At 47.2% G+C, this 26,707-nt stretch overlaps 1 protein-coding gene across 1 annotated transcript; it reads left to right on the top strand.

Annotated features, from left to right (window-relative positions):
• Window positions 1–4,387: 4,387 nt before the first annotated feature.
• Window positions 4,388–26,376, top strand: NFILZ (NFIL3 like basic leucine zipper). The gene is made up of 3 exons (XM_050985944.1): window positions 4,388–4,469; window positions 16,988–17,900; window positions 26,353–26,376. Exons 2-3 carry the CDS (start codon window positions 17,013–17,015, stop codon window positions 26,374–26,376), a joined length of 912 nt encoding a protein of 303 aa, XP_050841901.1. The 5' UTR covers window positions 4,388–4,469; window positions 16,988–17,012.
• The last annotated feature ends 331 nt before the right edge of the window (window positions 26,377–26,707 follow it).

Here is a 26,707-nt window from a genome sequence, read left to right on the forward strand (position 1 = left end):
ACCTGACCTTGAAAAGGAGCATCTCAGCCTGCCTTAAGTTAGGAGGGGAAACAGAGCAGGGCCACATGACCTGAACCACAAAAATCCCCTGGGGGAGGTGGGAAATATTTCTGCAGAGAAAAGTCTTGGGGGTGCCACAACTTTGTGGAGCTGCTTTGAAATTCTCAGCTCCTGGCAATGATTTTGTCAACAGAAAACAGAAGAACTGTTTTGGGTTTGGAGAATTTTTCTTTGCAACATTTGGAGGGTTTCTTCAAACAATACATCTGGGAAGTAAAGGCTATTTGGGTTTTTTTTTTTTTTTTTTTGGCTGTGATGTTTTGATTGTCCAAGCTGGAAACCACTGGGGAGAGGGAGAACAACTGAGGGTGGTTCCCCAACTGCTGTTATGAAATTCAGTTTGAATTGAAAATTGAGGGTTGCTGTGGAAAATTCTCCTTGGTGAAAATTCACATTTCTGTGGAAAACCCGTTTTGAACAAAATGTTTTCTTTTTCATGACAGACTGCCCAGTGATGAAGTTACCTGATCCCTGAATATCTGAAATGCAGGGAATCTCCTTTTACAGCTGGATGTCATGGGCTCATCCCTGTTCCCTTCACTTTCTTAAAATCACTGTATTTCCTTAAAAATGCTTTTTATTCCTCTTTTCACAGCAATCCATTCTAAATGTTGAATTTCAACTCCAGTTTTTGGAGCTAGCAAGGATCTTTATGTCACAATCTCATTCCTTCACAGATAAAAACCATTTCTTGCAAAATTGGCATTTTCTGAAGGAAAATTTCTATATTGCCAGACAAAAAAAAAAAAAAACCCAAACCAAAAAAAAAAGCCCACAAACAAACAAAACTAAAGCCCAACACACCCTTAAAGCATTACATTATATTGTATTGTATTATATTGTATTGTATTATATTGTATTGTATTATATTGTATCGTATCATATCATATCATATCATATCATATCATATCATATCATATCATATCATATCATATCATATTGTATTATATTACCAATAAAGAGATGACAGGATGTGTTTCTTCTTCTCAAGATAAAAATCTAAAATAGATCAGAACCTTGCAGAAGTCTGTTTCTCTCCATTCACTAGAAGGCCAATCTTACAGGATCTTTCCATATGGAGAAGCTTTTCAAGAGCAGATATCTAAAGTTCAGTGCAACCAGGAGTCTCCCAATTCCCACTTTTGGGAGCAGTAAGAGAGAAGAGTTACCTCGAGAGCCCAGCCCTGATTTCCTGGGAAAAAGGATTCTCTCTCTTCCTTGCTCACACTCATCCTGTCAGAACCTGTGTAAAATAAAACAGAATAAAGTAAAATAACAAAGAATCAGTTGACTCTCAATGCTGTGAATGAAACTGGAATCTCTGCAGAGATTTGGATCAGGTATTGGGCAGGAATTGTTCCCTGGCAGGGGGGGCAGGCCCTGGCACAGGGTGCCCAGAGCAGCTGGGGCTGCCCTGTGATGCCTTGTGAAGGCTGAGCTAGAACAGAGACTAAACAGAGCTAAAGAATGAAGCAGGGATTTATTAAAAGGCCTCAGTGGACCCACCTTGGGCAGCACCAGAGCCCAGCCAGGGCTGCACCCAGGATGAACCAAAATGGTCCCAAAATGGACACCAGGTCACAGGGTCTCTCCCTGGGATCAGCTCTGCTCCATTTGCACCTTGCAGTTCATTGTCCCATTCCAGCCCCAGCCCATCCAGTCCCACCCTTGTTTTTCTCTCTCCAGCCCACGGGGTTTGTGCTCCTGGGCTGAGATTTGGATCATTTGTCCTTGGTGCCCAGCTGGAGCAGGAATTGTTTTGTCTCCCTGCTCTGTGCACAGAGCTCACCATCCCATAATGTGAACCCAGACCCAAACACTAAAGCAGCACAGAGTGTGAAAAATAGAAAAGCTCAAACCTGAGGCATCACCTGGATCCCTGGCAGTGCCCAAGGCCAGGCTGGACAGGGCTGGGAGCAGCCTGGGACAGTGGGAGGTGTCCCTGCCATGGCAGGGGTGGCACTGGATGAGCTTTAAGTTCCCTTCCAACCCAAACCATTCCATGATTCCATGACCAATCCAGTGAAGCTGATCATTATTACCTGGCAGATTTTTCCTTGCTGCTCCTGCCTTGGCAGCACTGGGATCTTCTCGGCTCTTTTCCATCCTGCAGGAATGCAGGGATGGAGGAGCTGCCAGGAGTGTAAAACCTGTGCCCACCTGAGGACAAGGAGCTGGCTCTGCTGAGGGCTGGGTGCAGAGCAGAGAAGAAGAAATTCCCTCTGGGCTTTGCTTCCCCTTTCCCTCTTTGTGCCCCTGCCAGGACCCTCTGACACCTGCTGGACACCAAACAGGACCTGGGCTGCACCTGGGCTGGAAAAAAAAGTGGAATATTTCATACTTGGGTTTGAATCATCCCAGTTGCAGAGGAAGTTTTTATTCAATGGTTTGGGCTGGGAGGGAACTTAGGGATCATCCAGTGCCACCCCTGCCATGGCAGGGACACCTCCCACTGTCCCAGGCTGCTCCCAGCCCTGTCCAGCCTGGCCTTGGGCACTGCCAGGGATCCAGGGGCAGCCCCAGCTGCTCTGGACCAGGGAGAGGTGCTGTGACCCTCTGAGCTGGGGAATTCAGAGCAGGAATTTAATTAATTGGAATCAATTCATCAAGTGGGGCTGTCCTTAGCACAGATTTTGCTGTGTCCCAACGGTTGATTTGTCAACAATGAAACATCTCAAAACTTCAACTATTTGTTCGTGCCACTCTGTGTTGCTAATCTTCCTTAAATTAAGACTTAAATTGAGATTTATTTTATTTTTATAGCTGTTTCCACCAAGCCCTTCTCCCCTTCCTCCTCTTCCTTTCCATGTCCTGTTGCTATAGGACACGAAATAAAACAACGTGGACATGCAGCTTTCTAAGGTAAAAAAGAGAAGTTTAATTTTTGACTCCAATATTTACAGATTTCCAAAAGTGACAGTGGATTGGAGGGTGACAGTGCCACGACACTGGACAAACCAACAGTCCATCAGATTTCTCCTCCTCCATAAAAGAATGCAAACAATAATTTATTTATAGAAAGTGTGTGAGAAAGTTTGCTACAAGAATGTAAACATCAGAAGGCTTAGAAAAACTTAAAAAATCAGGGTGACAGATGTGGGGGTATTCACCGGTGTCCAAGGACGAGGGAAGAGATGAGAATCTTGACTCCATGTTTCAGCAGGCTGATTTGTTATTTTATGATATGTATTATATTAAAAAAAAATGATATATTAAAACTATGCCAAAGGAATAGAAGAAATGGATTTCAATGATAATAAAATCTTGTGGCTGCTCACAGCCTCAACACAGCTGGCTGTCATTGGTCATCAAGCAAAAACAATTCACAAGCTGGGTAAACAATTCTCCAAATCACATTCCAAAGCAGCAAAACGTGGAGAAGCTGAAACTTCCCAGCTTCTCAGGAGAAAAGATCCTAACTGTTAGGAAAATTAATCCCCAAACACCAGAGGTTTATGTCCAAAAAGGAGACAGAGGAGTTCTTTCTGCTTTATTCCAATAAAGGAAAGGCCATGGGACATTCCCCTGGGATCTCTCTGATTTTTGGAGGATGCAGCCTCCTTGTTATCCCAATTTCCCTTCTCTCTTTCCCCATTTCTGAGGTACTTGAGAGGCACAGAATTCCTGATGTGCCTGATCCCAGAGATTCCCCTCTAATGTACAACCCTCCCTTTTCATTTTTAATTCTTACTGAATTTAGGGGTTTTTCTCCCCCATTGTTTCTTTCACCTTTCAATGTCTAATTTCATTTATCAGCAAACCTGAAGTTTATTTGTAAAGGCAAATCTCTTTTTCCATTCATCACTCAGTGGACTCCTTCCCATTATTTCTTTTCTCTCCCAGCGCTGGTTTTATCCACCAGCAGCCCCACAGCTTGGTTTGGAAAGACAAATCCACCGTTCCTCTCCTAGCGAGAGCATTTTTCAGAAATGCCTCTGTGACAGACAGACAGACAGACAGACAGACAGACAGAGAGACAGACAGAGAGACAGACAGACAGACAGACAGACAGTGTCCCAGCCCACGGGGGTCCCCTCTCTGGGGCTCCTCGCTCTCTCCTGGGTGGCCCCAGTTCCGCACAGAATCCTCCCCTGGCTGCCTGCAGATGTTGGAGCTCGAATGCAGCGGCGCTGCTGCAGGAGCCACCTGCCACCCCCCCTCTGTCCCCGCGTGTCACCGCCTCTTACGTAATCGCGACATCGCTGCAGCTTCCCCGGGGCTGCTCGAACAGAAACAAACAAACAAAAAAAAAAAAAAAAGTGAAAAAAAAAAAAAAAAGCCAAAAAAGGACCCAGGGCCATGTGTGGGGGTGCGGGGCTGTCACAGGGGCGGGAGGTGAGGGACACTTGGGGACACGTCCCCCTGTCGCCCTGCCCGGGTGGTTGCAGGGCTTGGGTGCCATCCTCAAGGTAAGTCCTGCCAGGTGGGGCTGGGGAACCCCAGGGACTGGGGCTTGGCCAGGTGTTGGGGGGCAAAGGAGGAAACCACGGCTGGGATTGTCCCCAGAGCGCCGGGGCTCTGCTGGCATGGGGCTGGCTCGTGGCAGGAAAATCGCTGCTTTTTAAATTTCAAATTTTTAAAAAATATTTGAAAATATTGAAAATATTCTTATTTTTATATTTTCTATTTCGTATTTTCTATTTTTCTATTTTCTATTTATTTTATATATTTTCATATTTCCCATTTTCTATTTTACATCCATATATTTTATATTGTATATATTTTATGTTGTATACATTTTATATTGTATATATTTTATATCCATATATTTTATATTTTATATATTTTATGTTGTATACATTTTATATTGTATATATTTTATATTTTATTCAATATTTAAATATTTTTCATATTTTTCATATTTTTCATATTTTTCTTTCTTTTAAAATAGTTTTTCTATTTTCCCCGCGCTTTTCCATTTCCATATTCTGAAGTCTTTTTCTAACCTCTCTTTTTTTTCTTTTCTTCTTTCTCACTTCTTTTTTTACTCTTTCCCTTTTTCTCTTCACTTTTTCCACCCTCCTTTTTTCTCTCTCCCCCCTCTTTTTATACCTCTCTGCATTCTCTGCTTTCTCCCACCTGTCCCTGAATTTCTGTCTCTAAACTGGCACCCAGCACCCTCCCTCCCTGCTGACACCTGGATGCACAAATATTCCCTGTTCTGCCATGGCCAATATCTCCCTCCCTAATTCCTTTTCCCATCCTCAGATGGAAATGCTGATATTTGTTGATTTTTTTGTATTATTCCACTTTATTTTCCTCATTGTAAAAGTCGGACACTTTTGCTGCCTCTACTTTCCACTGTGCTTATTTGAGCAGCCAGCATTGCTTTGGATTTCAAGGAAGTTGGAGGTTAAATAATTACTCTGTTGATAAAAAAACCTTCCAAAAAATGACATTTCTTGGGTTCTCCCAGAGTAAAAAATCTTAACTGGGCACCCACCCAAAGGTTGGAACCCCCAGTTCCACAGGTGACAAAAGCCCTTGGTTGGAGCAGAGGGAATAAAAGACTTAAATTTTAAAAAATATTTAAGTTTTATTAATTTTGGCCATTCTAAAATAGAATTTGATTGTTCTCTGGCTTGTCACTGGCTGGATTTCTTGGGGCAGCCAAGGATTTGTTGGGATGAAGGAAATACATTTCTTAAGGGTCCTACGTGCCAGTTATCCCATATTAGAGCCCTGCTCATGCTAATTATTGCACTAATTAATTATAGGGTGACTTCCATGCCAGCACAAGTGGAAGAACCTGCAGATCTGAGGCAGAAAATATGAATTCCTCAAATTTCTGGCATTTCTGGTTGCCAAATGCAGAAGGTTTCACTTCAAAGCCACCTCTTTCAAAATTCAGGTGAATTTAGGGTGCCTCAGAACTTCAGTTCTCTTATAAAGAGTCTAAACCACCAACTGTACCCAGAAAATATTCCAATCCAATTTGAATTTCTTTATGGTGTGCCCTTAAAAGTTAAATTCACATGATACTGGGGTAGGAAGTCAAATGTGAAGAACTTTTGGTTTTGTTTTTTTTTTGTTTGTGGGGTCAGCTTTTTCTGTTGTTTTCTGCCTGTCAGGTTTTTAAGTCCCCACATTTTTCTTTAATTAAAAGTTGAGACTTCTATAATGAGGCACCTTTAGCTCACAGAGGCTTCCAGAGAAACAGCAGATATTGGGAAAATCTTATAAATTCCACATTTTTTTTCCTGAGCAGCTGTAAAACTTCTTGGAAGCAGCAAGACCAGGTCCCAGCCCTGCCCTTGGGGTCCCTGCCCTGATTTTTCCTGGGGCAGAAACCTCTAGAAGTTCTGCTATTCACAAACTGTTTCTGTTTCTCACTCTAATTAATTAATTCATAATTGATCTTGCAGCTTGCCCTGGTTTCAGGGGTGTTTTCACTGGATTTGTTTGATGGGGACTCTTACTGTGCTACCACATCAGTGTGGCCTCAGCAAATGGGGCTGAAGTGTCCCCTTAAATTTGGATTTTGGGGAGTTGGGGACTCATCCCATCTCCTGGGGGTCCCTCAGACCTAAAAGATGGGGTGGGTGAAACCTTTTTGGGGAGTAACCTGCCCTGAGTCTGCTGAAATTGGTGCCAGGCCACAGCTCCCTCCTTTTCCAAAGCTGTGCACTAATTCAGGTAATTAAAATGAGCCAGGTGAGGTGTAATTAAGAGCAGAAAATCAGGTAAGGTGGAGTTAAGAGCAGATTTTGCCTTTGTGTCTTGAAAAGGAAAAGTATTTTTTTGTCTTGTGGAGTCAAGAAACTCCTCCTGCTTCCACCTTGTGCATTTTTACTGTAATTCTTAATATTGCAATAATTGGGATATTGCAGAGATTGGGATAAGCAGGGGATGGAGGAGAGAGTTCATTGGTTTTTGCTTTTTTCCCTCATGGCCTGGCTGTTTATTTCTGCTGTTTGAGTGCAAACCTGGAAGGAGTTGAGCAGCTTTAGTGGAAACACTCCAGATTTAGCTCGAGTGCACTTTCAGACAAAACCCAAATACTAATTTAAAGCCTTGACTTTATTTAGCCAGCAATTTGAGACTGATAAAGCCCTGATAAGGCCCCTGCTGCCTTGGGCACAGAGGAACCAAGATTTGGGGTTGAAGTGAGCGGTTTCAGCTTTCGTGGGTTGCCAGCAGCTCTGTGTGTTACGGAAACTCAGCAGCACTGACTGTGCCTGAAAAATCTTCAGAAGTTTCATTTATTTCCTGTGATAGCAGAGTGAAAGGGAAACCTCTGAGAGAAAATCTTGATATTAGCAATTAATGAGTGAGAGATGTGATCAGGCTGGGTTGAGAGCGCTTTTGGCACGTGTGGGAGTGGAGGAGGCCTGGCAGCCTCCAGGCCAGGCTGCTGGGGATGATTTGCTTCCTTCCAAAAAGAAAAAGAAAGTTTTTAGAGCATTTCAGGTCCTGTGATAGGATTTCTGCAAAAGAACTCAAGGATTGGAGTGTTCCTGCTGGGAAATTATCATAAAATCACAGAAACTCAGACTGGTTTGGGTAGGAAGGGAACTTAAAGCCCACCCAGTGCCACCCCTGCCATGGCAGGGACACCTTCACCATCCCAGGTTGCTCCAAGCCCTGCCCAGCCTGGCCTTGGGCACTGCCAGGGATCCAGGGGCAGCCCCAGTTTGTAACTTTAAGGAGACAATGACAAAGGTGCCATGTGCAGAAATTCGTGGTCCTTGAGATGCTCCAGTCCCAATCTGCTGAATATTCTGCACATCTCAGTGGGAATGGTCTGGAGCAGACAGGGAAGCAATGAAGGGAGTTTTCATTTAGGTCCTGCAGAAACTCTTGTAAATGGGACCCTCTAGCCCTGAGTTCTGGAAGTGCTTGTGCAGGCTTAGGCACAGGAAAAGCCTGGGAGAAAGAGAGGGAGAGCTGGACTTGGTTTCATCTTGTCTGCTTAAAGCTAAATAATTTCTTAGGGCTGGAATCTGGCTGGGTTTGTAAATCCCATGGGATCCACTGCCTGTGTGTCTGTGGGGCTCAGGGATAAGGTCAGGGCCTGGTTCAGTTTGGTAAATCAGGAGTAATTTGCAGCTGCTGCTGTGAGGAACCACACAAGGAGCAGGAGGATGGGGATCCTGCAAGTTTTATGGGCCATACAAAATATTTTGGGTTGGGCATTGTGAAAGAGATTAATGGAAAATGAAAGAAGAAATTGGGAATATCAAATATAGGAGAAGGTTCTTTCCTGGCTGGTGTTTGCTGGATAGGTTTGGAAATGAGGGGAAGTCCTTGTTTTTATAAGGATTTGTTCTGCTTTTCCTTTGGAAGAGTTGTCATGGACTTGGTGACAGTGGCACCTTTTCAGCTGCTGCAGAGCTGGGGATTTTGTCATTTGCAAATAATAAGAAAAATGACCAAAATGACAGAATTCCAGTCTGCTTTTAAAACAGGGATTTCTTGTGCCCTCAAGACCTGCTGGCACCTCCAAAAGAGTAGAAATGTGGTCAGTTGTTTCCTGGTGGGTCTTGACTTCTGAATTGGAGTTCTTAGGAATTCCAAGATAGACTCCCCTGACTTGTTAAGGCTGATGGCAGCTCTTGCTTGAGCCAGCATTTCTGGCCTTGTCTCAGAAAGAAAACCTCTTAGGCTGTGCTTAATTTTAGCTTTCAGTTTAGGCCTCCTGGATTTCAGGGCCTGCAGTGACGTTCTGTGGGGAGGAAGGGACTTACCTTGGCCTCTCTCTTCTTCCTCCTGCCGAGGCATCGCCGTAACCTGTGGGGTAACCTTCAGACAATAATGAGCTTTATCTCTGCCCATCGATCTCCACTTTTATAAAAAACCCTTTTGTGACAGCAGTTTTGGTCACATTCAGCATGAAGCAGATGGAATTTTCCATCCCTCTGGGTAGGCAGAGAGGGGAGGAGGGCGGAAGCCGGGCTGCACTCGCTGCACGTCGCTCGTGGGCATCCAACTGCTCCTCCAAGGAGCTCCTTCAGCTCCTGGGCTCCTTCTCTTCTCCTTCCATCGTGAGAGTGAAGATCCAGTGCCAGGAAAAGCTTTCCTGCAGTCCCATCAAGGTAAATGCAGCCACACCCTGCAGGTCCCTTCTGCAGCCCCAGAGCAGCTGCTGGAAATATCCCAGGAATTGCCAGGTTCAGCCCTGCCCTCTGTGAGGGGCACAAAGGCTTTGTGTCTTCTTTCCTTTCTCATGGGTGATATCAGAGATGATATTATAGATGATATTTTCAATGAGAAGGTCTGATATGGAGGGGCTGCTCCTGCAATCTGGTCCCTGTGATGGTGCTCGAGGCTGATCTCAGTGAGGGGCAGTGTCAGGAGTTCTTGGCCAGGTTGGGTTGGTTGGCATCAGTCAGCTCAGGGGAATTCCAGCCTCTCTCAGCAGCATTTGATGTGAATGAAAGAGCTCAGATATCTTGAAGAAATGGCCAGGGGAAAAAGAATAATTCTGTTATTCATGTTCTGTGTTCCTGGGGCAGGGTCCAACAAATGGGTGCTGAAGCTGAAGGAACAACTAAAGATGTTTGTAAAGTGCTCCTTAGTGTCCATGTTGATTTTCCTGACATAATTGACTTCCAAGGAGAATTTTAGTTCTTTAAAAAAATAAGCAGAAATTGTATGAAAGTACCGAGATCTGAATTGTTTTGAGTTTTCATAGAACCACTGAAAGATGGAATGGTTTGGGCAGGAAGGGACCTTAAACTCCACCTCATTCCATCCCCTGCCATGGCAGGGACACCTCCCACTGTCCCAGGTGCTCCCAGCCCTGTCCAGCCTGGCCTTGGGCACTGCCAGGGATCCAGGGGCAGCCCCAGCTGCTCTGGGCACCCTGTGCCAGGGCCTGCCCACCCTGCCAGGGAACAATTCCTGCCCAAGATCCCATCCAGCCCTGTCCTCTGGCAGTGGGAGCCATTCCCTGGCTCCTGTCCCTCCAGGCCTTGGAAATATTATCTCTCCATCTTTCTTGGAGCTCCTTCAGGTCCTGGAAGGATACTATTAGTTTACCTTCTCTCCAGGCTGAACATTCCCATTTCTCTCAGCCTTTCCTCCCAGAGCTGCTCCACCCCTCTGACCATCCTGGTACCTTCTCTGGACTCACTCCAGCAGCTCCAGGTCCATCCCATCCTGAGGACTCCAGGGCTGATTTCAGTTTTTGGCTGAAATACTCAAATCTCTGAATCTACTATTTCTAAACTGTCCCAGAGTCAATGCTATCCATCCAAACTATGAAATAAAACAGGGGAATAAAAAGGATTTCTTGAAAGCCCTTTCCCAGAAGAAAATCCACCACCCACGTTTTTGAATATCTTGCATTGAATCAGGGTGGGCCAGGTCAGATTTCTCGGGGTGCAGAAGCAACTGAAAAGGAGCAAACACTGTGAAAACTTCATTATTTTCTGATTCTGTGATTATTCAGCAGCTCTCACTGAGGCATTTGCAGACCAAGAAATGCAAAACTTTGCCATTCGTAAATGTTCAGCAGCACCTCAGGGCTTTTCGGCGTTTTGCAGCCTCATGGTCTGTCACAGACCCACAGTCAAATTTAGAGGTCAGATTGTTCCAACCTGAGGAATACCTGAGCTGCTTTTGAGGCTTCTGACCCCAAGCAGAGCAGCCTCAGAGCTGTGGGTTGGACCACAGGGCCTGAGGAATCAAGGAAGCAGCTGCTTTGGTAACTCATGGGGGGTTCCCAGGCTTTAAAATCTCTTACCTCAAGACCAAAAAGACAAAATTAATTCTACTGAGCTTCCAACAAACCACATGTTGTGATTAGGATGTGGAGATGGCCATTTAATAGCTCAGAGCTTAAAATTTAGCACATCAGCTTGTCCTTCTGACCTGGAATCTGTAGAGGAGATGGTGATTTGGGGGATTTCAGCATCCATGGTTGTAATGGTAATAATAATAATGATAATAATGATAATGATGATGATAATGATGATAATAATAATAATAATAATAATAATAATAATAATAATAATAATAATAATAATAATAATAATAATAATAATAATAATAATAATAATAATAACAACAACAACAACAATGAATACTAATAGTAATCTGATCCAGAGAATCCTTCTGGGATCTTGAAATCTAAACTTCCAAGAAAGGAATGCAAAGCTTAAATGATTTTAGAAAAGCTGAAGGTGAAAATGCCTTATTTTGGAAATTAAATGCCCTGCAATCCATTGCCAGACCTGCAGCAATATTTAACACTTGGAGCCAACAAGAATTTTTCTGTTTTCAAAATAGACATGCAGCAAATTGGGGCTTTGGACACTGGGGTTGTTTCTGAGTCAGCTTTGGTTTGAGTTTGAGTTTAAAGCTTCCAGTCCTCCGGCAGTGGCTGCCACAGGTCATTGGGTTCTGTTTTTTGCTCCTTTTGTGCCTCTTTTCATCACCAGACCACGTTATTTCCCACTGAGACATAAGAAGTGAGTAATAGGTGTTCCTCAACAGCTCCTGTTAACCACTGTGCCGTGTGAATGTCAAATACTCAGGAATATGAGTAATTAGAGTGGAGCCCTTTTATCTTAAACAGGCTGGGAGCTTTAAAGAGCACCCTGAGATACCACCAAACCACAGGGTTAATTTTTTTCTTACTACTCAGGTGAAGAAGCAGCAGCAGCAGGGATCAAAAATTGCTTGCTGCTTGCAGGGTTTGTACAGCACAGTGTCCCTGGGAGAAGTTTTCAGAGAAGTTTACATCAGAAGTTTTCTGATGTAAATCAGCACCTGGGCCTCATCTTATCACTGTAAGTTCTCATATCAGTGAAAAATATCAGAGTTATCTCATTTTATCAGAGCAAATTCTCAATAACTCCTACGGGTTTGATATTGATGTGCTGGAGTGGCTTGAGATTAAGAGCTGAATTTTGATTTACTTTAGGATGAGATAATTTACGAGATAAAAAATAGGCAGCTCTCAAGCTCCTTTATGTTGATGAGAAGCAAGGGGATCTTGGCTCAAACTGTGTGATTTAAACTCCAAATTCCAGATTCTGGATTCTGAGCCCAGTTTAACAAAGGTAAATTCCAGTGATGATCCCATGGATTGGTGTTTATATATCTGGGTGATGAAGCCAGTGGGACCAGGAAATCGGGAATGAAAATTTGATCCAAAGGTTGTCTGTGGGGCAGTGCATTTCATAATGGAATTGGCTGTTTCATGAAAAACAATTGGAGGTTTCCTTCCCTCTGCTTGTTTAAAATCGACCATTTTCACTTCAGAGCCATGAACAGAAATCTCCAACACAGGGAAGTTCTGTTGAGTCCCGCTGTGCCCTTTTATATTAAACTGATTGTCCGATTTAATTAAAATATATGTAGACTAAGGCTTGGATTTTTATTTTTGATGTTTTAGTGATGAATGCTTCTCTCAGCTGTGCTTTTAAATGAGACTTCAAACACCAAATTTTTATTGACTGTTGTAGATATAAATTTTTTTATATAAAGACAAACAGGTGTGAAGATTTAAGAAAAATTTTGCAATTTAGAGAAGCCATTGAGAGACGTAGCAAAATTTAGGGTCACACATTAAAAATGGAGGAAACTGAGAATAATAAAATGCAGATATGATATTACAGGGACTGAATTTTGTATTTAATCCATGTCATCTTTTCTAAGTCCACGGTAAAACCATGACTGTTCAATTCTGTATCAATAACCACTTGCTGCTGAACAAGGCCTGATCTTTGTCCCTTTTTTGCTGACTACATTCTCCTGAGGCAAAGAACTCCAAATTTTAGTTGTGCTGTGTGAAGGTTCCCTTTGTTCCTTTGAAATCCACACCGTGATAATCCCAGTTTATTTTCTTTACTCCTGACAAATAATGAGTTAAAATTTCTGTTTGGAGAAACTGTTCTGGTTGCCCTTCGCAGGATTTATTTTTTTTTACTGCACCCTTGAAACAAAAAGAATAATCTGAGGGTCGAGGGCTTGCCTTGGGCTTGAAGCAAAGGGAGATGGAGCAGCTGATTTCGGGGTGGTTTGGTTGTGTATCAGCGCAGGGCTCAGCACTGAATCAGTTCCGCTGAGATATCGAGTTTTTCCTGGAGGGTTTTGCACACTCTGCTGGAAAGTCCAACTCATCAGAGTCCCCTCTGATCTGTGGCTCAGGGGGGAGATAAGGGAAAGGAGGGGAGATAGTGCTGAACCCTACAAGGGCCTTCTTTTAGTGCGAGGAGAAGTTTTTTACCAAAAATGAGGATCTTTTGAGCAGGGCGGTGCAGAGCAAATGCAAACCCCTGAGTACAGCACGGCCCAGCCCTCACAGGGCTGCACATTAAACCAGGGCACTGCACATTCAGCCCTTCCCAGCTGATCAGAGGCATCATAGAAGTGATTAGGATGGGTTTTACTGCTTATCTTCATGCATTTAACAATCTTTATATAAAAACGTGCCTTGCTTTCGGCTTGCTCAGAGTAAAGCTCAAAGGCTGTTCTCTAGAGAAACAGCTTCTGAGAGATGCTCTGCCTGAACAGAACCAGCAGATTTAGTTCAACATAGAGGTGAAAACCAAAGAAAAAGCATCATTTTACAAATATTTTGGTGCTTTCTGACCGGGATGCAGATAACACAGAGCTCGGCCTACATTCAAGCAAGACGCTGGTAAATCTCTTTTACACTTCCAGCTGCGGGAACAACAGACACCAAAGCACCTTAGAAACTCTTGGTTGCATAATTCCCCTGACCAGGTCGCTCCGATGTCACTGTAAATATCAATATTTCCACGGGGCCCTGTGGGGACGGGCCCGGCCTTGCTTTGCGCTCTCCGCTGCTGAGGCCGCGCTCGCCAGGAGCCCCGAGGCTCGTGTGGGCACAGGTGTGACTTTGTGGGCTGCAGATAAAAATAACAGGTAGGGCTGAGACTCTGTGGCCTAAACCTTGATGCTTTCACACACTGGCCCAGCTCAGGCTTCATTCCTTGACCTTAAAAGGCCAGATCCTGCCTCTGATAAGAGCTTCTTCCCCTGCCTCCCACTTCACACCCGGCCTCCTTCCCGGCCTTCCCCACCTCCGAGGAAGTGGAAATGTTTGATTCTTCCCTTTCACCCCGGGTTCAACCCTCACTTCTCACCATTTCATGTCCATGTGCTTCAAGTGTTGAGTTCTGAAGGAAATTCCCACCGTGGCACTGTCACTTGGAGTGTGAGGGGTTGGATTCATGTGGGAAAAGCTCAACAAAATTGGTTTTCAGGAAGGTTCATTGCTCAGGTTCTGTCTCACAAATGCCTGGTTTGGGTTCCTTTCCCCCCCATGCTTCCCAGGCTGACTGAACAGGGAATATTTGGAACAGTAATCCTGGAATTTCCCATGGGATCTCCTTGTGATGGGCACCAGGAGCAAGGGAAGGATGGTGAGAGAACAACCTGCTCTGCCCACTGTGGGAGAGGGGTTTACTCAGTGAAAAAGCCACCTGTACATCTTTGACTCATTCAACAAACAACTCACGTCACCTCCAAACCTGAAACATTCCTGCTAAGTGACTAAGCCCTGAAAAAACTGCATTTCTGCCTCTTGACACTGTGAAAAACCACAAATCCACTTGCTGAAAGTCTCCTTTTGATGCTTTTAGGTCAGCAGTAATTTTGATCACAAGCTGGAGGAATTACCCCAAACTTATTCATGCTAAAGGACGTTCTTTGTTTTGGTTTGGTTTTGTTCATTCTGAGTTATGCTTGTAACCTTTGTGTACTCTTTGACATCTCCAGGGCTTAGGGAGAAATTAAAATAAATGCATTCCAAATGTATTTAATTTAAAAAATCTCACTGATTTGTGCAGAGAGCACTTTGGTGGGACTTGTCCTGTTTAAACCTGAAAAAAACTCTGGTCCCACTAGGCAAACTGGGAGAGGGAATAGATGTGAATTGGTCAGGTTTGTAGGTCTGAGTTGTGCAGAGGTCACTGGTGATTACAACTAGCCAGTACTGAAGGTTTCTAAACCTAACCATAAACTTTATTTATCTGCATAAATAAAGATTTCATCTACAAGCAGTGGAACACTGAATCAAAGGCCTTGAACAGCATTTTAGGGCTCACCTTCCTGCCGTACAATATTTGTGTAACTCTGTGTATGTATGATGGAGTTAATTTAATCCATTCTCACATTGCTTGATTCTCAAAATCCTCCAGAGATCTTTCCTGCTTCATTTGTTGGGTGCTTGGGATACCTTAAAAAGGGATCAGATTTTCTGAAATACCTTTAAATGGACACTGAGTAGGTTTAGATGGGATCTTGGGCAGGGATTTCTCCCTGTGAGGGTGGGCAGGCCCTGGCCCAGGGTGCCCAGAGCAGCTGGGGCTGCCCCTGGATCCCTGGCAGTGCCCAAGGCCAGGCTGGACAGGGCTGGGAGCAGCCTGGGACAGTGGGAGGTGTCCCTGCCATGGCAGGGGTGGCCCTGGATGGGATTTAAGGTCCCTTCCAACCCAAACCATTCCATGACAGCAAAGCTGTTTTGTAACCTGCTTCAGCTCCTACCCAGAATCCGTGACTGAGGTAAATCAGTTCTTCTCCCTGTGCCTTCCTTATCTCCCAAACAGAGCTAATGACTCTTATTCCGCTGTAAGGCAGCTTGAGATGAGTAGGAGATCACTACCAATTTTTATCATCTGGATTGAAGCTACTTAGATAAAGTGTGACAGTTCACTGATGAAATGTGTGGGTTTGCTCAGTCGTGCACTTTTTTTGGATATCCTGGGTGAGATGTGATTGATTGATTGATTGATTGATTGATTGATTGATTGATTGATTGATGTACTGACACATCACAACCTGGATATCTTGAAAACGTTACAGAGGGCTCCAAGGTAGCTCCAAGATGACAGGAATAAGCAGGAGAAACTGTCCTCATTCATGTGTGTGTAGCAGAGTGTCTTGGTTTGAAAAGACAGGTGTCAGCTAAGGAAGGCAAGAGGAGCCTCCCCTGAAATGGAAAATGTAAAACCCCTCCCTCTGAATTATTATGATTTTGAAATTAAGGGGTTCTCAGACAAAGATATGGGAATAGAAATAACAATTCTTTATTAGGGAAGAAAATTTTAAAAAGATAAAAATGCAGTAATACAAAACAACCCTGCCAGAGTCAGAGCAGGCCCTGTCCCCCTGTGTGTCAGGGTGGTGGCACAGTCCCATCCCAGGGGGGCTCAGGGTGGTGGCACAGTCCCATCCCAGGGGGGCTCAGGGTGGTGGCACAGTCCCATGCCAGGGGGGCACAGTCCCATCCCAGGGGGCTCAGGGTGGTGGCACAGTCCCATCCCAGGGGGCTCGGGTGGTGGCACAGTCCCATCCCAGGGGCTCAGGGTGGTGGCACAGTCCCATCCCAGGGGCTCAGGGTGGTGGCACAGTCCCATGCCAGGGGGGCTCAGGGTGGTGGCACAGTCCCATCCCAGGGGGGCTCAGGGTGGTGGCACAGTCCCATCCCAGGGGTCTCAGCCCTCCTGCAGTGCCAGCTGTGGCTCTGCTGGAGCAGGGATCCTGCACAAGGGGGGAGTTTTCCTCTGCAGCTCCAGGGCTGCTGGAGATGGGCCTGCTCTCCCTCTGGGAATGCAGGGCAGCAGAAAGCTGCTCCTCTGGGAATGCAGTGGGCAAAGGCTGCTGGGCTGTTCCCAGGGCAGATTGGATCCAGGTAGGAATGCTTGGCTCCTCCCCTGGGCAGAGCATCTCCCATGGGATGGTGGAATTTGATCAGCCCTGCAGGGACACTCAGTGGCCATGGACAGCAGAGATCTCCTGGAGGGAGGATTGGCTGTGGGAGAGACAAAGAAAACTGCCCAGTGAACAGAGGAGAACTGCCCAGCTCTGACAGATGGGAATAGAACACACAACCCCACTTCCAGCCTAAGACACAGAGACAAAAACCAACCCCATTCTGATATGAATCTACCCAATGGCACTAATTAACAGCACCATTAGAGGCAACTAACGAGCTCTTTCATTCCAACAGAACCCCAGCTGCCTTCCCCACCACCATGGAGCACTTCCTGGCCACTCCGAGCGAGCTGGTGCTGCAGCGGGGCCAGGCCCAGCTGCTGCTGGGGAAGGCAGGCGGACACTCCCGGCGGAAGAGGGAATTCATGCCTGATGACAAGAAGGACACCATGTACTGGGAGAAGAGGCGCAAGAACAACGAGGCCGCCAAGCGCTCGCGGGAGAAGAGGCGCCTCAACGACGTGGCCATGGAGAGCCAGCTGGCAGCGCTGAGCCGTGAGAACGCCGTGCTCAGGACCGAGCTGCTCTCCCTCAAGCTGCACTTCGGGCTCCTCAGCCCCGTGCCCAGCCCCTACCAGGGCCGCCCCCTCGGGCTCTACCTCAGGGGCCACCGGGCAGCCTCACCCCTGCTGGGTGTGGAGCCCTTTGCTGGTGACTCCTGCTGCCCTGCCCAGAAGAGTTTTGTGCCCAAGGTGCTGGAACCGACTGAGTTTCCTTGCAAAACCTTCAACCCCTCCACAAACATCCTGGGCTGCGACTCCAAACCCATTGCCATGGACAAACGTGGCCTCCAGCAACCCAAAAAGTTTGAGGAATCCTTCAGCTCCAAAAGGTTTGAAGAATCCTTCAGCCCCAAAAGATTTGAGGAATCCTTCAGCTCCAAAAGGTTTGAGGAATCGTTCAGCTCCAAAAGGTTTGAGGAATCCTTCAGCTCCAAAAGGTTTGAGGAATCCTTCAGCCCCAAAAGGTTTGATGCACCCTTCAGCCCCACAGCTTGCTCTCCATTCCTCAGCTACCCCTGCCCAGACAAACACCCCTTCCCCTGCCCTTGGCTGGGCAGTGCCTGCTTCTTGTGCCCATCGCCCGGCATGGCCGAGGCCAGGAAGGAGAGCAGCACCGTGGTGTCAGATGAAGATGACGAGCAACAAGTGCCCAAAACTTCTCCTGTGCCCTCCTGCAGCCTGCCCTGCCCCTCAGAAGAGCAGCTGAAGGGACGGAGCTTTGCTGCCCTCCCACACAAGCTCCGGATTAAGAGCAAAGCCCTGGGCACTCTGGAGGAGACTGGGCTGGACTCACACTGAGGCAGCACAGGAACGGCTGCTGTAGGGCCAGGGTGAGACATTCCAAGGAAATGAAGGGTTTGGAAGGACAAGGAGAGAGGGAAATGTCTTTTCCTCCAAAGATGGACATGATTTTCCCTGCTCTGTGTAGAGGTTGAGGGAGTTTCTGGGGCTGCATCACTACAGCACAACTGCAGCTGGCCAGCACCCTGTGGTCACCCCCTGGTCTCACTGGTGGCTCTGCTACCACAGCAAGCTCAGACTGGAGGTGTGAAGGAGCAGGAAGGGGCCAAGACAGGGAGATGGTCACACAGTGTGACACCACTACAGCTGGTGGGATTATCAACTCCTGTAGTCACCTTTGCTTCATCACCACCTTCATCCTCACCAATGTGCCTGAAGTCAGAATTACTTGACACAGGAAACTGTTGAAGGAACCAGTTTCAGAGCTCTCAGCTGTCTGGAGAAAATAAAAAGGGCTTGTGACTCTGGGAGTGTGGATTTACACTGACATGAAATGAAAGCAGGACCTCCTGCGCTTTATTCCAGTTTACCATAATTTACCTCCAGAGAGAAAAAAGTCTTTCTCTGTGACCAGACATGCTGTGGTCCAGAAGATTTCATTTATCTTTGCTACTGTTATTATGGAAGACTAAATATTTTTTTATTATTATTATTGAAATGCAAAAACATATTTTAGTTTTGCTTATTTCTTTTTAAAAAGGCTTGACAATGCCTGAACTTTGTGTATTTGGGAACTCATTATCAAACACCTGCACATGGTGTTTGTATTCCTGCATCTGCTGGGACCCAGTCCCTGTCCATCCTGACTTCTGCCTCTTTTCCTTTGGGAAAGCCTCAGGGAGAGCAGCCTCCTGCAGGGCTCTGGAGCCTGCTTGGAGCTGTTCCTCAGTTTTCAAGCCAAAGAGAATTCTCAGGGATGCACTCCAGGTACAGCTGTGACTTCCTCTCCTCAGATCTTTCCTGCTTTGTCTCTTTTCCCAAGAAAAGGATGATCCTGCAGTTCTGATGTTGCTGTGTCTGTTAGTCCAAAACATTTTTTGACATGTTGGACAAGACCACCCCAATCTGATGATTCCATCAGCCCCAATCTGATGGAAGAAGATCTCAAAGTGAATAAACAACTTCAAGCTGATCTCCTCTGCCCCAACCACACATTTTGGGACATTTGTGTCCTATGTCCCAAAAGACAAAAGAGCTGCAGGGCCCTGCTGGGAGCCAGAGCTGACAGTGAAACTCAACATCCTGGCTCAGATCCCCTGGGAGTCTCCCCTCCTCAGTTCCAGCTCAAGGGATTCCCCTGTTCCTTTGTGTGTCTGTCCCTCTGTCCCCTCAGGTGAGACCCCATCTGCAGAGCTGCTCCAGCCCTGGGCCCACCACAGGGAGGACCTGGAGCTGCTGCAGAAAATCCAGAGGAGGCACCATCAGAGAGATGGAGCAGCTCTGCTGGGAGGAAAGGCTGGGAGAGCTGGGATTGTTCACCTGATGAAGAAAAAACTCTGGGATGAGCTCATGGTGGCCTTCCAGGGCCTGAAGGAGCTGCAGGAAACATGGAAAGAGACAATTCACAAGGACAAGGGGAATGGCTCCCACTGCCAGAGGGCAGGGCTGGATGGGATTTTGGGCAGGAATTGTTCCCTGGCAGGGTGGGCAGGCCCTGGCACAGGGTGCCCAGAGCAGCTGGGGCTGCCCCTGGATCCCTGGCAGTGCCCAAGGCCAGGCTGGACAGGGCTGGCAGCAGCCTGGGACAGTGGGAGGTGTCCCTGCCATGGCAGGGGTGGCACTGGGTGAGCTTTAAGTTCCCTTCCAACCCAAACCATCCCATGATGCATGAAAACTTCAGGCTCTGGAGAATAAGGACAATTGACAAGAGTGTTTTTCTAGGAATCATTTCATAGCCAATAAAGGAATGCAGCAATAATAGGACCATGCAGAAGGACATCCCACACTGCCTGACAGAGGATGGAACAATCCTTCAAACTGGTTTGGAAAAGAGGGCCCTGAGTGGGAGCTGTACAAGGGATCTGAACTGGGGAGGGACCAAGAGGTGCTCAATAAAACTCTGTTTGCAGGAGCTGCAAAAGGTGTCTTGGTTTGATTGTTGGAACTGGATCTGCATCTCTCCCCCTCAGGAACAGCCAGCATGATGAATCCATCCAGTCAGAGCAAGTGGGAACAAGCAGGGAGCTGTGGGCACCCATTCCTCTGTCCACGAAGGTGTTTTCCTTCTGTCTGTGCCTCTGTTCCCACAGCAGGACCCCAGCTCCCAGCACAGACCCTCCAGCACTGGGCTGTGGGGCTCTGTCCTGGCTCACCACTGTTTCTGGGGACACCCCACAAGGATCAGCCCAAACTGGCCTTGTCCTCCTGTTCTGGGCCAGGATCAGTGCAGAGAAATGGGCAGAGCTTCCTGGCACAGCTGCCAGGGCACAAGGGGGGCTCTCCTGTACCCCTGGCATGAGGGGAAACCAGAGCTGCAGTCGCTGCTCAGGGTGAAACCAGAGGCAGTGATGCTCTGCAGATTAAAGGAAACCACACGTGGTTCCATTTCCTGCCCCATTCCGGCTGTCCCCTCTTCCCCTCACAAGGGGCAGGGACAGCCCACGGCAAGGAGGAGGCACAGAAATGATTTTACTGAAAGAAATCACCTCCCTCCCATTCCTGCTGTTCTCAGTCCCTGCGGGATCAGCTTTTTCCCCCTGCTGTGCTTGCCAAGAATTTGGGATGCAGCGAGGGGGTGGGAGGGAGCTCAGTTTAGTCTGTAGGATGGGTTTGAGGTTCACATGTGGCCTCCAGGACCTGCTGTCCCTCCTGACCCTGCTGCACCCCCTAATCCTGCTGTCCATCCTAACCCTGCTGCACCCCCTAATCCTGCTGTCCTTCCTAACCCTGCTGTCCCTCCTAACCCTGCTGCCCCCCCTAATCCTGCTGTCCATCCTAACCCTGCTGCAGCCCCTAATCCTGCTGTCCATCCTAACCCTGCTCTCCCTCCTAACCCTGCTGCACCCCTTAATCCTGCTGTCCCTCCTAACCCTGCTGCCCCCCCTAATCCTGCTGTCCATCCTAACCCTGCTGTCCCTCCTAACCCTGCTGCACCCCCTAATCCTGCTGTCCATCCTAACCCTCCTGTCCATCCTAACCCTGCTGCAGCCCCTAATCCTGCTGTCCATCCTAACCCTGCTGTCCCTCCTGACCCTGCTGCACTCCCTAATCCTGCTGTCCATCCTAACCCTGCTGTCCCTCCTAACCCTGCTGCAGCCCCTAATCCTGCTGTCCATCCTAACCCTGCTCTCCATCCTAACCCTGCTGCACCCCCTAATCCTCCTGTCTCTCCTAATCCTGCTGTCCCTCCTAACCCTCCTGTCCCCCCCATCCCTCTGCCTGTGGCCCAGTGATTCAACCCCGAGAAATTTAACCCTGCAAGTGCCCAAAGGTGATTCTTTGTGAGGTGTTGAAAACGCTGAAGAAATGAGTAACATTTCCTGTTTGCTGTGTCCCTGCTCTCACACAAACCAGGGGCCAAACCTGGTTTGGAGCCAGGGCTGGTGGCCCTGGGAGCTGTTGGGTGCCTGTGGAGGGAGTGGGAGGGTGGGACAGCAGCAGGAAAAGCAGGAGGAGATGGGGACAGGATGTACAGTGAGCCAGCCTTTGTCCCACACCTGCCTCACCTCACAGTTGCTCCCACACCTGCTGCCCTCTTTCCCCTGCTCCAGGTTTTCCTTTCCTCCCCTCCAGGGTCACTCACCTGGAGGAGATTCAGGTGGAGATGGTTCTTCCCCTCCTTCCACATCTTCACTGCTCCTTTGCTGCTTTGTCCTAGAAAATATCCTGTGTGGGGAATATCCATCCATCCATCCATCCATCCATCCATCCATCCATCCATCCATCCATCCATCCATCCATCCATCCATCCATCCATCCATCCATCCATCCATCCATCCATCCATCCATCCATCCATCCATCCATCCATCTATCCTTTATCCATCCATCCATCCATCCATCCATCCATCCATCCATCCATCCATCCATCCATCCATCCATCCATCCATCCATCCATCCATCCATCCATCCATCCATCCATCCATCCATCCATCCCTCCCTCCATCCATCTATCCCTCCCTCCCTCCATCCATCCATCCCAGCTCCATCCATCCATTCTTCCCCCATCCATCCCAGCTTCATCTGTCCATCCATCCATCCATCCATCCATCCATCCATCCATCCATCCATCCATCCATACTTTATCCATCCATCTATCCCTCCCTCCCTCCCTCCCTCCCTCCCTCCCTCCCTCCCTCCCTCCCTCCCTCCATCCATCCCAGCTCCATCCATCCATCCATCCATCCATCCATCCATCCATCCATCCATCCATCCATCCATCCATCCATCCATCCATCCCTCCCTCCATCTATCCCTCCCTCCCTCCATCCATCCATCCCAGCTCCATCCATCCATACTTCCCCCATCCATCCCAGCTCCATCCATCCATCCATCCATCCATCCATCCATCCATCCATCCATCCCTCCGTCCATCCCTCCGTCCATCCATCCATCCATCCATCCATCCATCCATCCATCCATCCATCCATCCATCCATCTCCATCCATCCATCCATCCCTATCCACTATCCCAAGTTCCACATCCAGTAACACCCCCATGAAAGATCCATTGTTGCACCAATTGTGAGGCTGGGCTGGAAGTGAGCTGAGCTGTTCCTGCCTCTGCTTAGGCTTAGTTCATTCTTTAATTAGTCTTTGTTCCAAAGTAATTTCAGGCAGTTTTCAAGCTGAGTAATTACTGGGCTGTGCATTATAGAATAAAAATTCCTCTGTGTGTCTTAAGAGGGGGAGACAAGGGAGATATTTCCTCTTGGGTAAACTATTCCAGTATTCTGTATCTGTCTGCCAGGACAGGGAGGTTTTGCTTTTGAGCTGGCAGGAGGTACCTGAGAGGGACACGCTGCAGACACCTAAATATACCACAAGGGACTTGGAGAATGGGAGCAGGGGAAAATTGCTCAGTGCTTTCCACACCTCAGAACGAGCTGGCACCCAGGGAAAGCTGGCAGAGGCTCTGCAAAAGCTGCAGGATGGGTTTTTTTCATGCAGCTCGTGACTAAACCCTGCAGCAAGGAACCACAGGGGTCAAAAAACAAGGAGAAGATTTCAGGAAGGATGAATCTGCTGGGAGGAATTGGAGACTGAGCTGGAGGGAGACTGGCTCAGGGGAGCTGGGGGTGGATGATGCTGCTGCTGCTCTCCCTGGGGTTCACTGAGCACCCCCCAGCTTTGGGGAGAAGCCTGGCTGGAGCCAAAGCCTCATCCAAAATCTTCTCCATGCCCGAGCCTCAGAAAGGGGAATTTCCCTGATGCCAGACACAGTGAACTCCAAAAACACTCAACAAATCCCACCCATTTCAGGCACTGTGTGTCTGTGTGTCACACACTGCAGAGCTGGGCTAAGAGAGGAGAACAGAGCCTTCCCTTCAGAGCATGAGTTAATCCTGACCTTTAGCTTAGGCTCAGGCCTCAGACTGAATCATTGCTGAGGCACAAAAAGTCAACAATGACTTCTGGAAAGAGGTGCTGCCCTCACAGTGCCCTGCTCACACACTGGGGAATCCCTGGGAGGGCAATGCTAATTCTAAAATCAGTTTGTAATTCAATTTGGCTTCTATTTCTAGCATTATAAAATAATCAGAAGGGAAAATTCCAAACCATGCAGCACAAGCAGCATGAACCATCTGAAAATGAGCTGCACCCTGCATTGCATCCTGGCCCCTCTCAGCCAGGAGATCAGACACTGCTCACATCAAACTGAATTTCCCCATTCCCACCCCACAGAATCCTTTCCATTTAAAGTTTCCCCACTCCTAGAAGCATTTCTAGAGAAGTGGATTGATCTTTTTGTGGAACAGAAAATAATCATCATGCCCTGGGTTGGTGTTTGCACCATCAAATCCCAGGGGAGCTCGGCAGGGTCAGGCCTGAGCTGCAGCTCAGGGGGAGCTGCTGGGGTCCCTGCAGGACACAGGGCTGGGGTTCTTCCCAAATCCCAGCCTGGGGGTTTGCACAGGGAAGGGGCTGGTTGGGCAGCAGTGGGGAGGAAATGCAGCATCCCTTCTCTGAGCTCTTGGTGAACCTGCTCTGACCCTGGGGTGAGTCACAGCCTCTGGACTGGGGTTTAGGCTGGGCTTTGCTGTTTCCTACACAGAGATGCTGTGGAGATTGGCTGAGTGCTGCCCACAGGCAGCTTTTCTGCTCCTTATCTCTGCTGGCCTTACCAGCTGCTCCCTGCCTGCTGGGCCAGCTCTGTTGGACCTGTCCCCTTCCCTGCTGAGCCTTGTCCCCCCATGTCTCCCTTGAAGGAATTTAATAAACTAAGTTGTTAACTAAGTAAGCAATTTGTGCTATTTCTCTTACACTGAACAATTTGTTAACTAATGTTCAAAGTGTAAGGCACACAACTCTACAAAACAAAACTATGAGTTTTCTTTTGTTAGTACACAGACATAAATATAAACACTTTGATAAAATGCATTGTATGAATCTCTCAAACCATTAATATCTATACATAAGAACACACAACAATTACAAGGAAATAGAACCAAACTCAAAGTCAAAATAAGATCATAGTTAATAATAATAATAATAATAATTTGATTACAATAATCTATTTGATTAATTAACCTATTGATTAACAATAATCTATTTGATTAACTAAACCTTACAACAATTTAAAGAAAACTTTTTAAAAATAAACATCCATGTACTAATTGTCATCATAGTTATCATAGTATTTATACTTTATCTACTTCAGTGTATCCAGCAGAAGTTCAACAAAACAGTCAAACCAGTATTCATAATTCAAACAAGAGGGGGAGTTATTACATATATATATATATATATAATATATATATATATAATATATATATATATATATGTATGTGTGTGTGTGTGTGGTGTGTGTGTGTGTATTTCAATCATAATTCAAACAAGAGGGTGAGATATGATACATATATATATATATATATTTCAATCATAATTCAAACAAGAGGGGGAAATGTTATATATATTCTCCTTCACACCCTCCCCATTTGAAAATCCCCTCTTTTGTGCAAACTGGTCCCAGTTTCCTGCCTGGCTCAGCCACCCCAGGGCTGTTCAGGCACTGTCTGGGCAAACTTGGAAAAGTGCTGGGAAAAGCTGGGCTTTGGAAAGTATTTTAAAGGGATTTGGAGGGGGGTTTAAGGGTAGTGGAGGATTTTTATGATCCCACCCACATCCCTGGTTTTGGAAGGGACAGAACTTGAGGATCAGCACCTCAGGAGCTGCTGGGTGCAGAGGAAACTGCACAGGACAATGTTCTGGTGCCTGTTGGACTTCCAGGGCTGGAGATGTGCTCAACCATGGAATTCTCAGCCTGATTTATCCAACGGGGATTTTGTGATGATTAACCTCAAAGTGTCTGTGAGGTCCATCTGTCCTTCCACAGCAGGGTCAGGCTGGGACAGAGCTGAGGTCACCCCTTGACCATCCCCTGGGGTGACCTCAGCCCCCCTTGTCCCCTCAACTGCAGCTCTGTCCTTTGGCTTGCCAAAAGGAAAAAGCCAATCTTTCAATGTGGTGCAAAAAGCTGGGAGTTGCTGCCTAAATTCCTTATTCCCCCCCAAATCCTTGTCCATGTGCAGTCATTCACAGCAAGGTGTTGGGATGAAGGGATTCTTTGGGCTCAGGACACTCAGATTTATGGAGCTGTCTTCCAGCTTCCATCTTTCTCTTATCACATCTTCAATTTCCTGTTGCAGAAAACAAAGAGAAACAGAGAGATCACTCCAGGAACCTTCTGAATGCTACAGCCAAGTTGCTCATCCCAGGCCAGGTTTGTGGTCTCAATTCTCCTGAAGACCACAAGCTCTCATTTCTCACAGCTTTACTCAAACCTGGCAAGTGTTAAAACATCAGAGGGAGCAGGGGAGCTTTGGCAACTCCCTGACCTCAAAGCTGTTCAGAGAGCAGCACTCCAGGCTGAATTGAGCTGGCCTGGTTCTGATTTTGTTCTTTTCAGGTATTGAAAATCGTCACAGCTGGGAGCTGTTCGGGCTGGGTGGGGCAAAGGAACAGCTAAAAACTGCTCCCAGCTCGACCTCGGTCCCCAGACCTCTCACCAAGTGGCCCAAGTGTCTCCACCCAGTTTCTCCTCAGGCCTGGTGCAGCCCTGCCTTGCTGGAGCAGGCACAGCCCCAGTGCCCAGCTCAGGACTGGTTTTTCCCTGACTTTCCCCCTCTCTGTTTTGCAGGAGGCTGAGGTGGAGCTGTGCTGAACTCCCCAGACCTCACTCAGCATTGTGTGGTCTTTATTTCTGGTTTTTTTCTGCCCAAACTCCCTCAATTATCCATGGCTTGGCCTGAAATGTGAACCAAATCTACCTACACCCCCAAATGTCACTTTTCTGGGTAAAAATCCCCCCAGTCTCCCCAGAATTCTTGGTTTACTGTGTTTAAGCCTGGGAATTGTTTGCTCTTCCTGCTGGTTTATCCCTCCCTTTGCACAGACCCCGAGCACCGGGGCTGGCTCAGCCCTGGTGCATGCAGAGATCAACACCCCCCACACATCTGGCGCACAGCTGGAAGGGTCACAGAGGTGTGGGGGAC

This window comes from Serinus canaria, chromosome 28, assembly GCF_022539315.1.
Source record: "Serinus canaria isolate serCan28SL12 chromosome 28, serCan2020, whole genome shotgun sequence".
In the NCBI taxonomy this organism is placed as follows: domain Eukaryota; kingdom Metazoa; phylum Chordata; class Aves; order Passeriformes; family Fringillidae; genus Serinus; species Serinus canaria.

What these genes read in the sequence shown, in the direction of transcription:
- NFILZ (XM_050985944.1), top strand. Translation starts at nt 17,013, where the DNA reads ATGGAGCACTTCCTGGCCACTCCGAGCGAGCTGGTGCTGCAGCGGGGC. An exon ending in ATGAAGATGACGAGCAACAA is followed by an intron (nt 17,901 to 26,352) that starts GTGCCCAAAACT and finishes TCTGTTTTGCAG; the next exon opens with GAGGCTGAGGTGGAGCTGTG.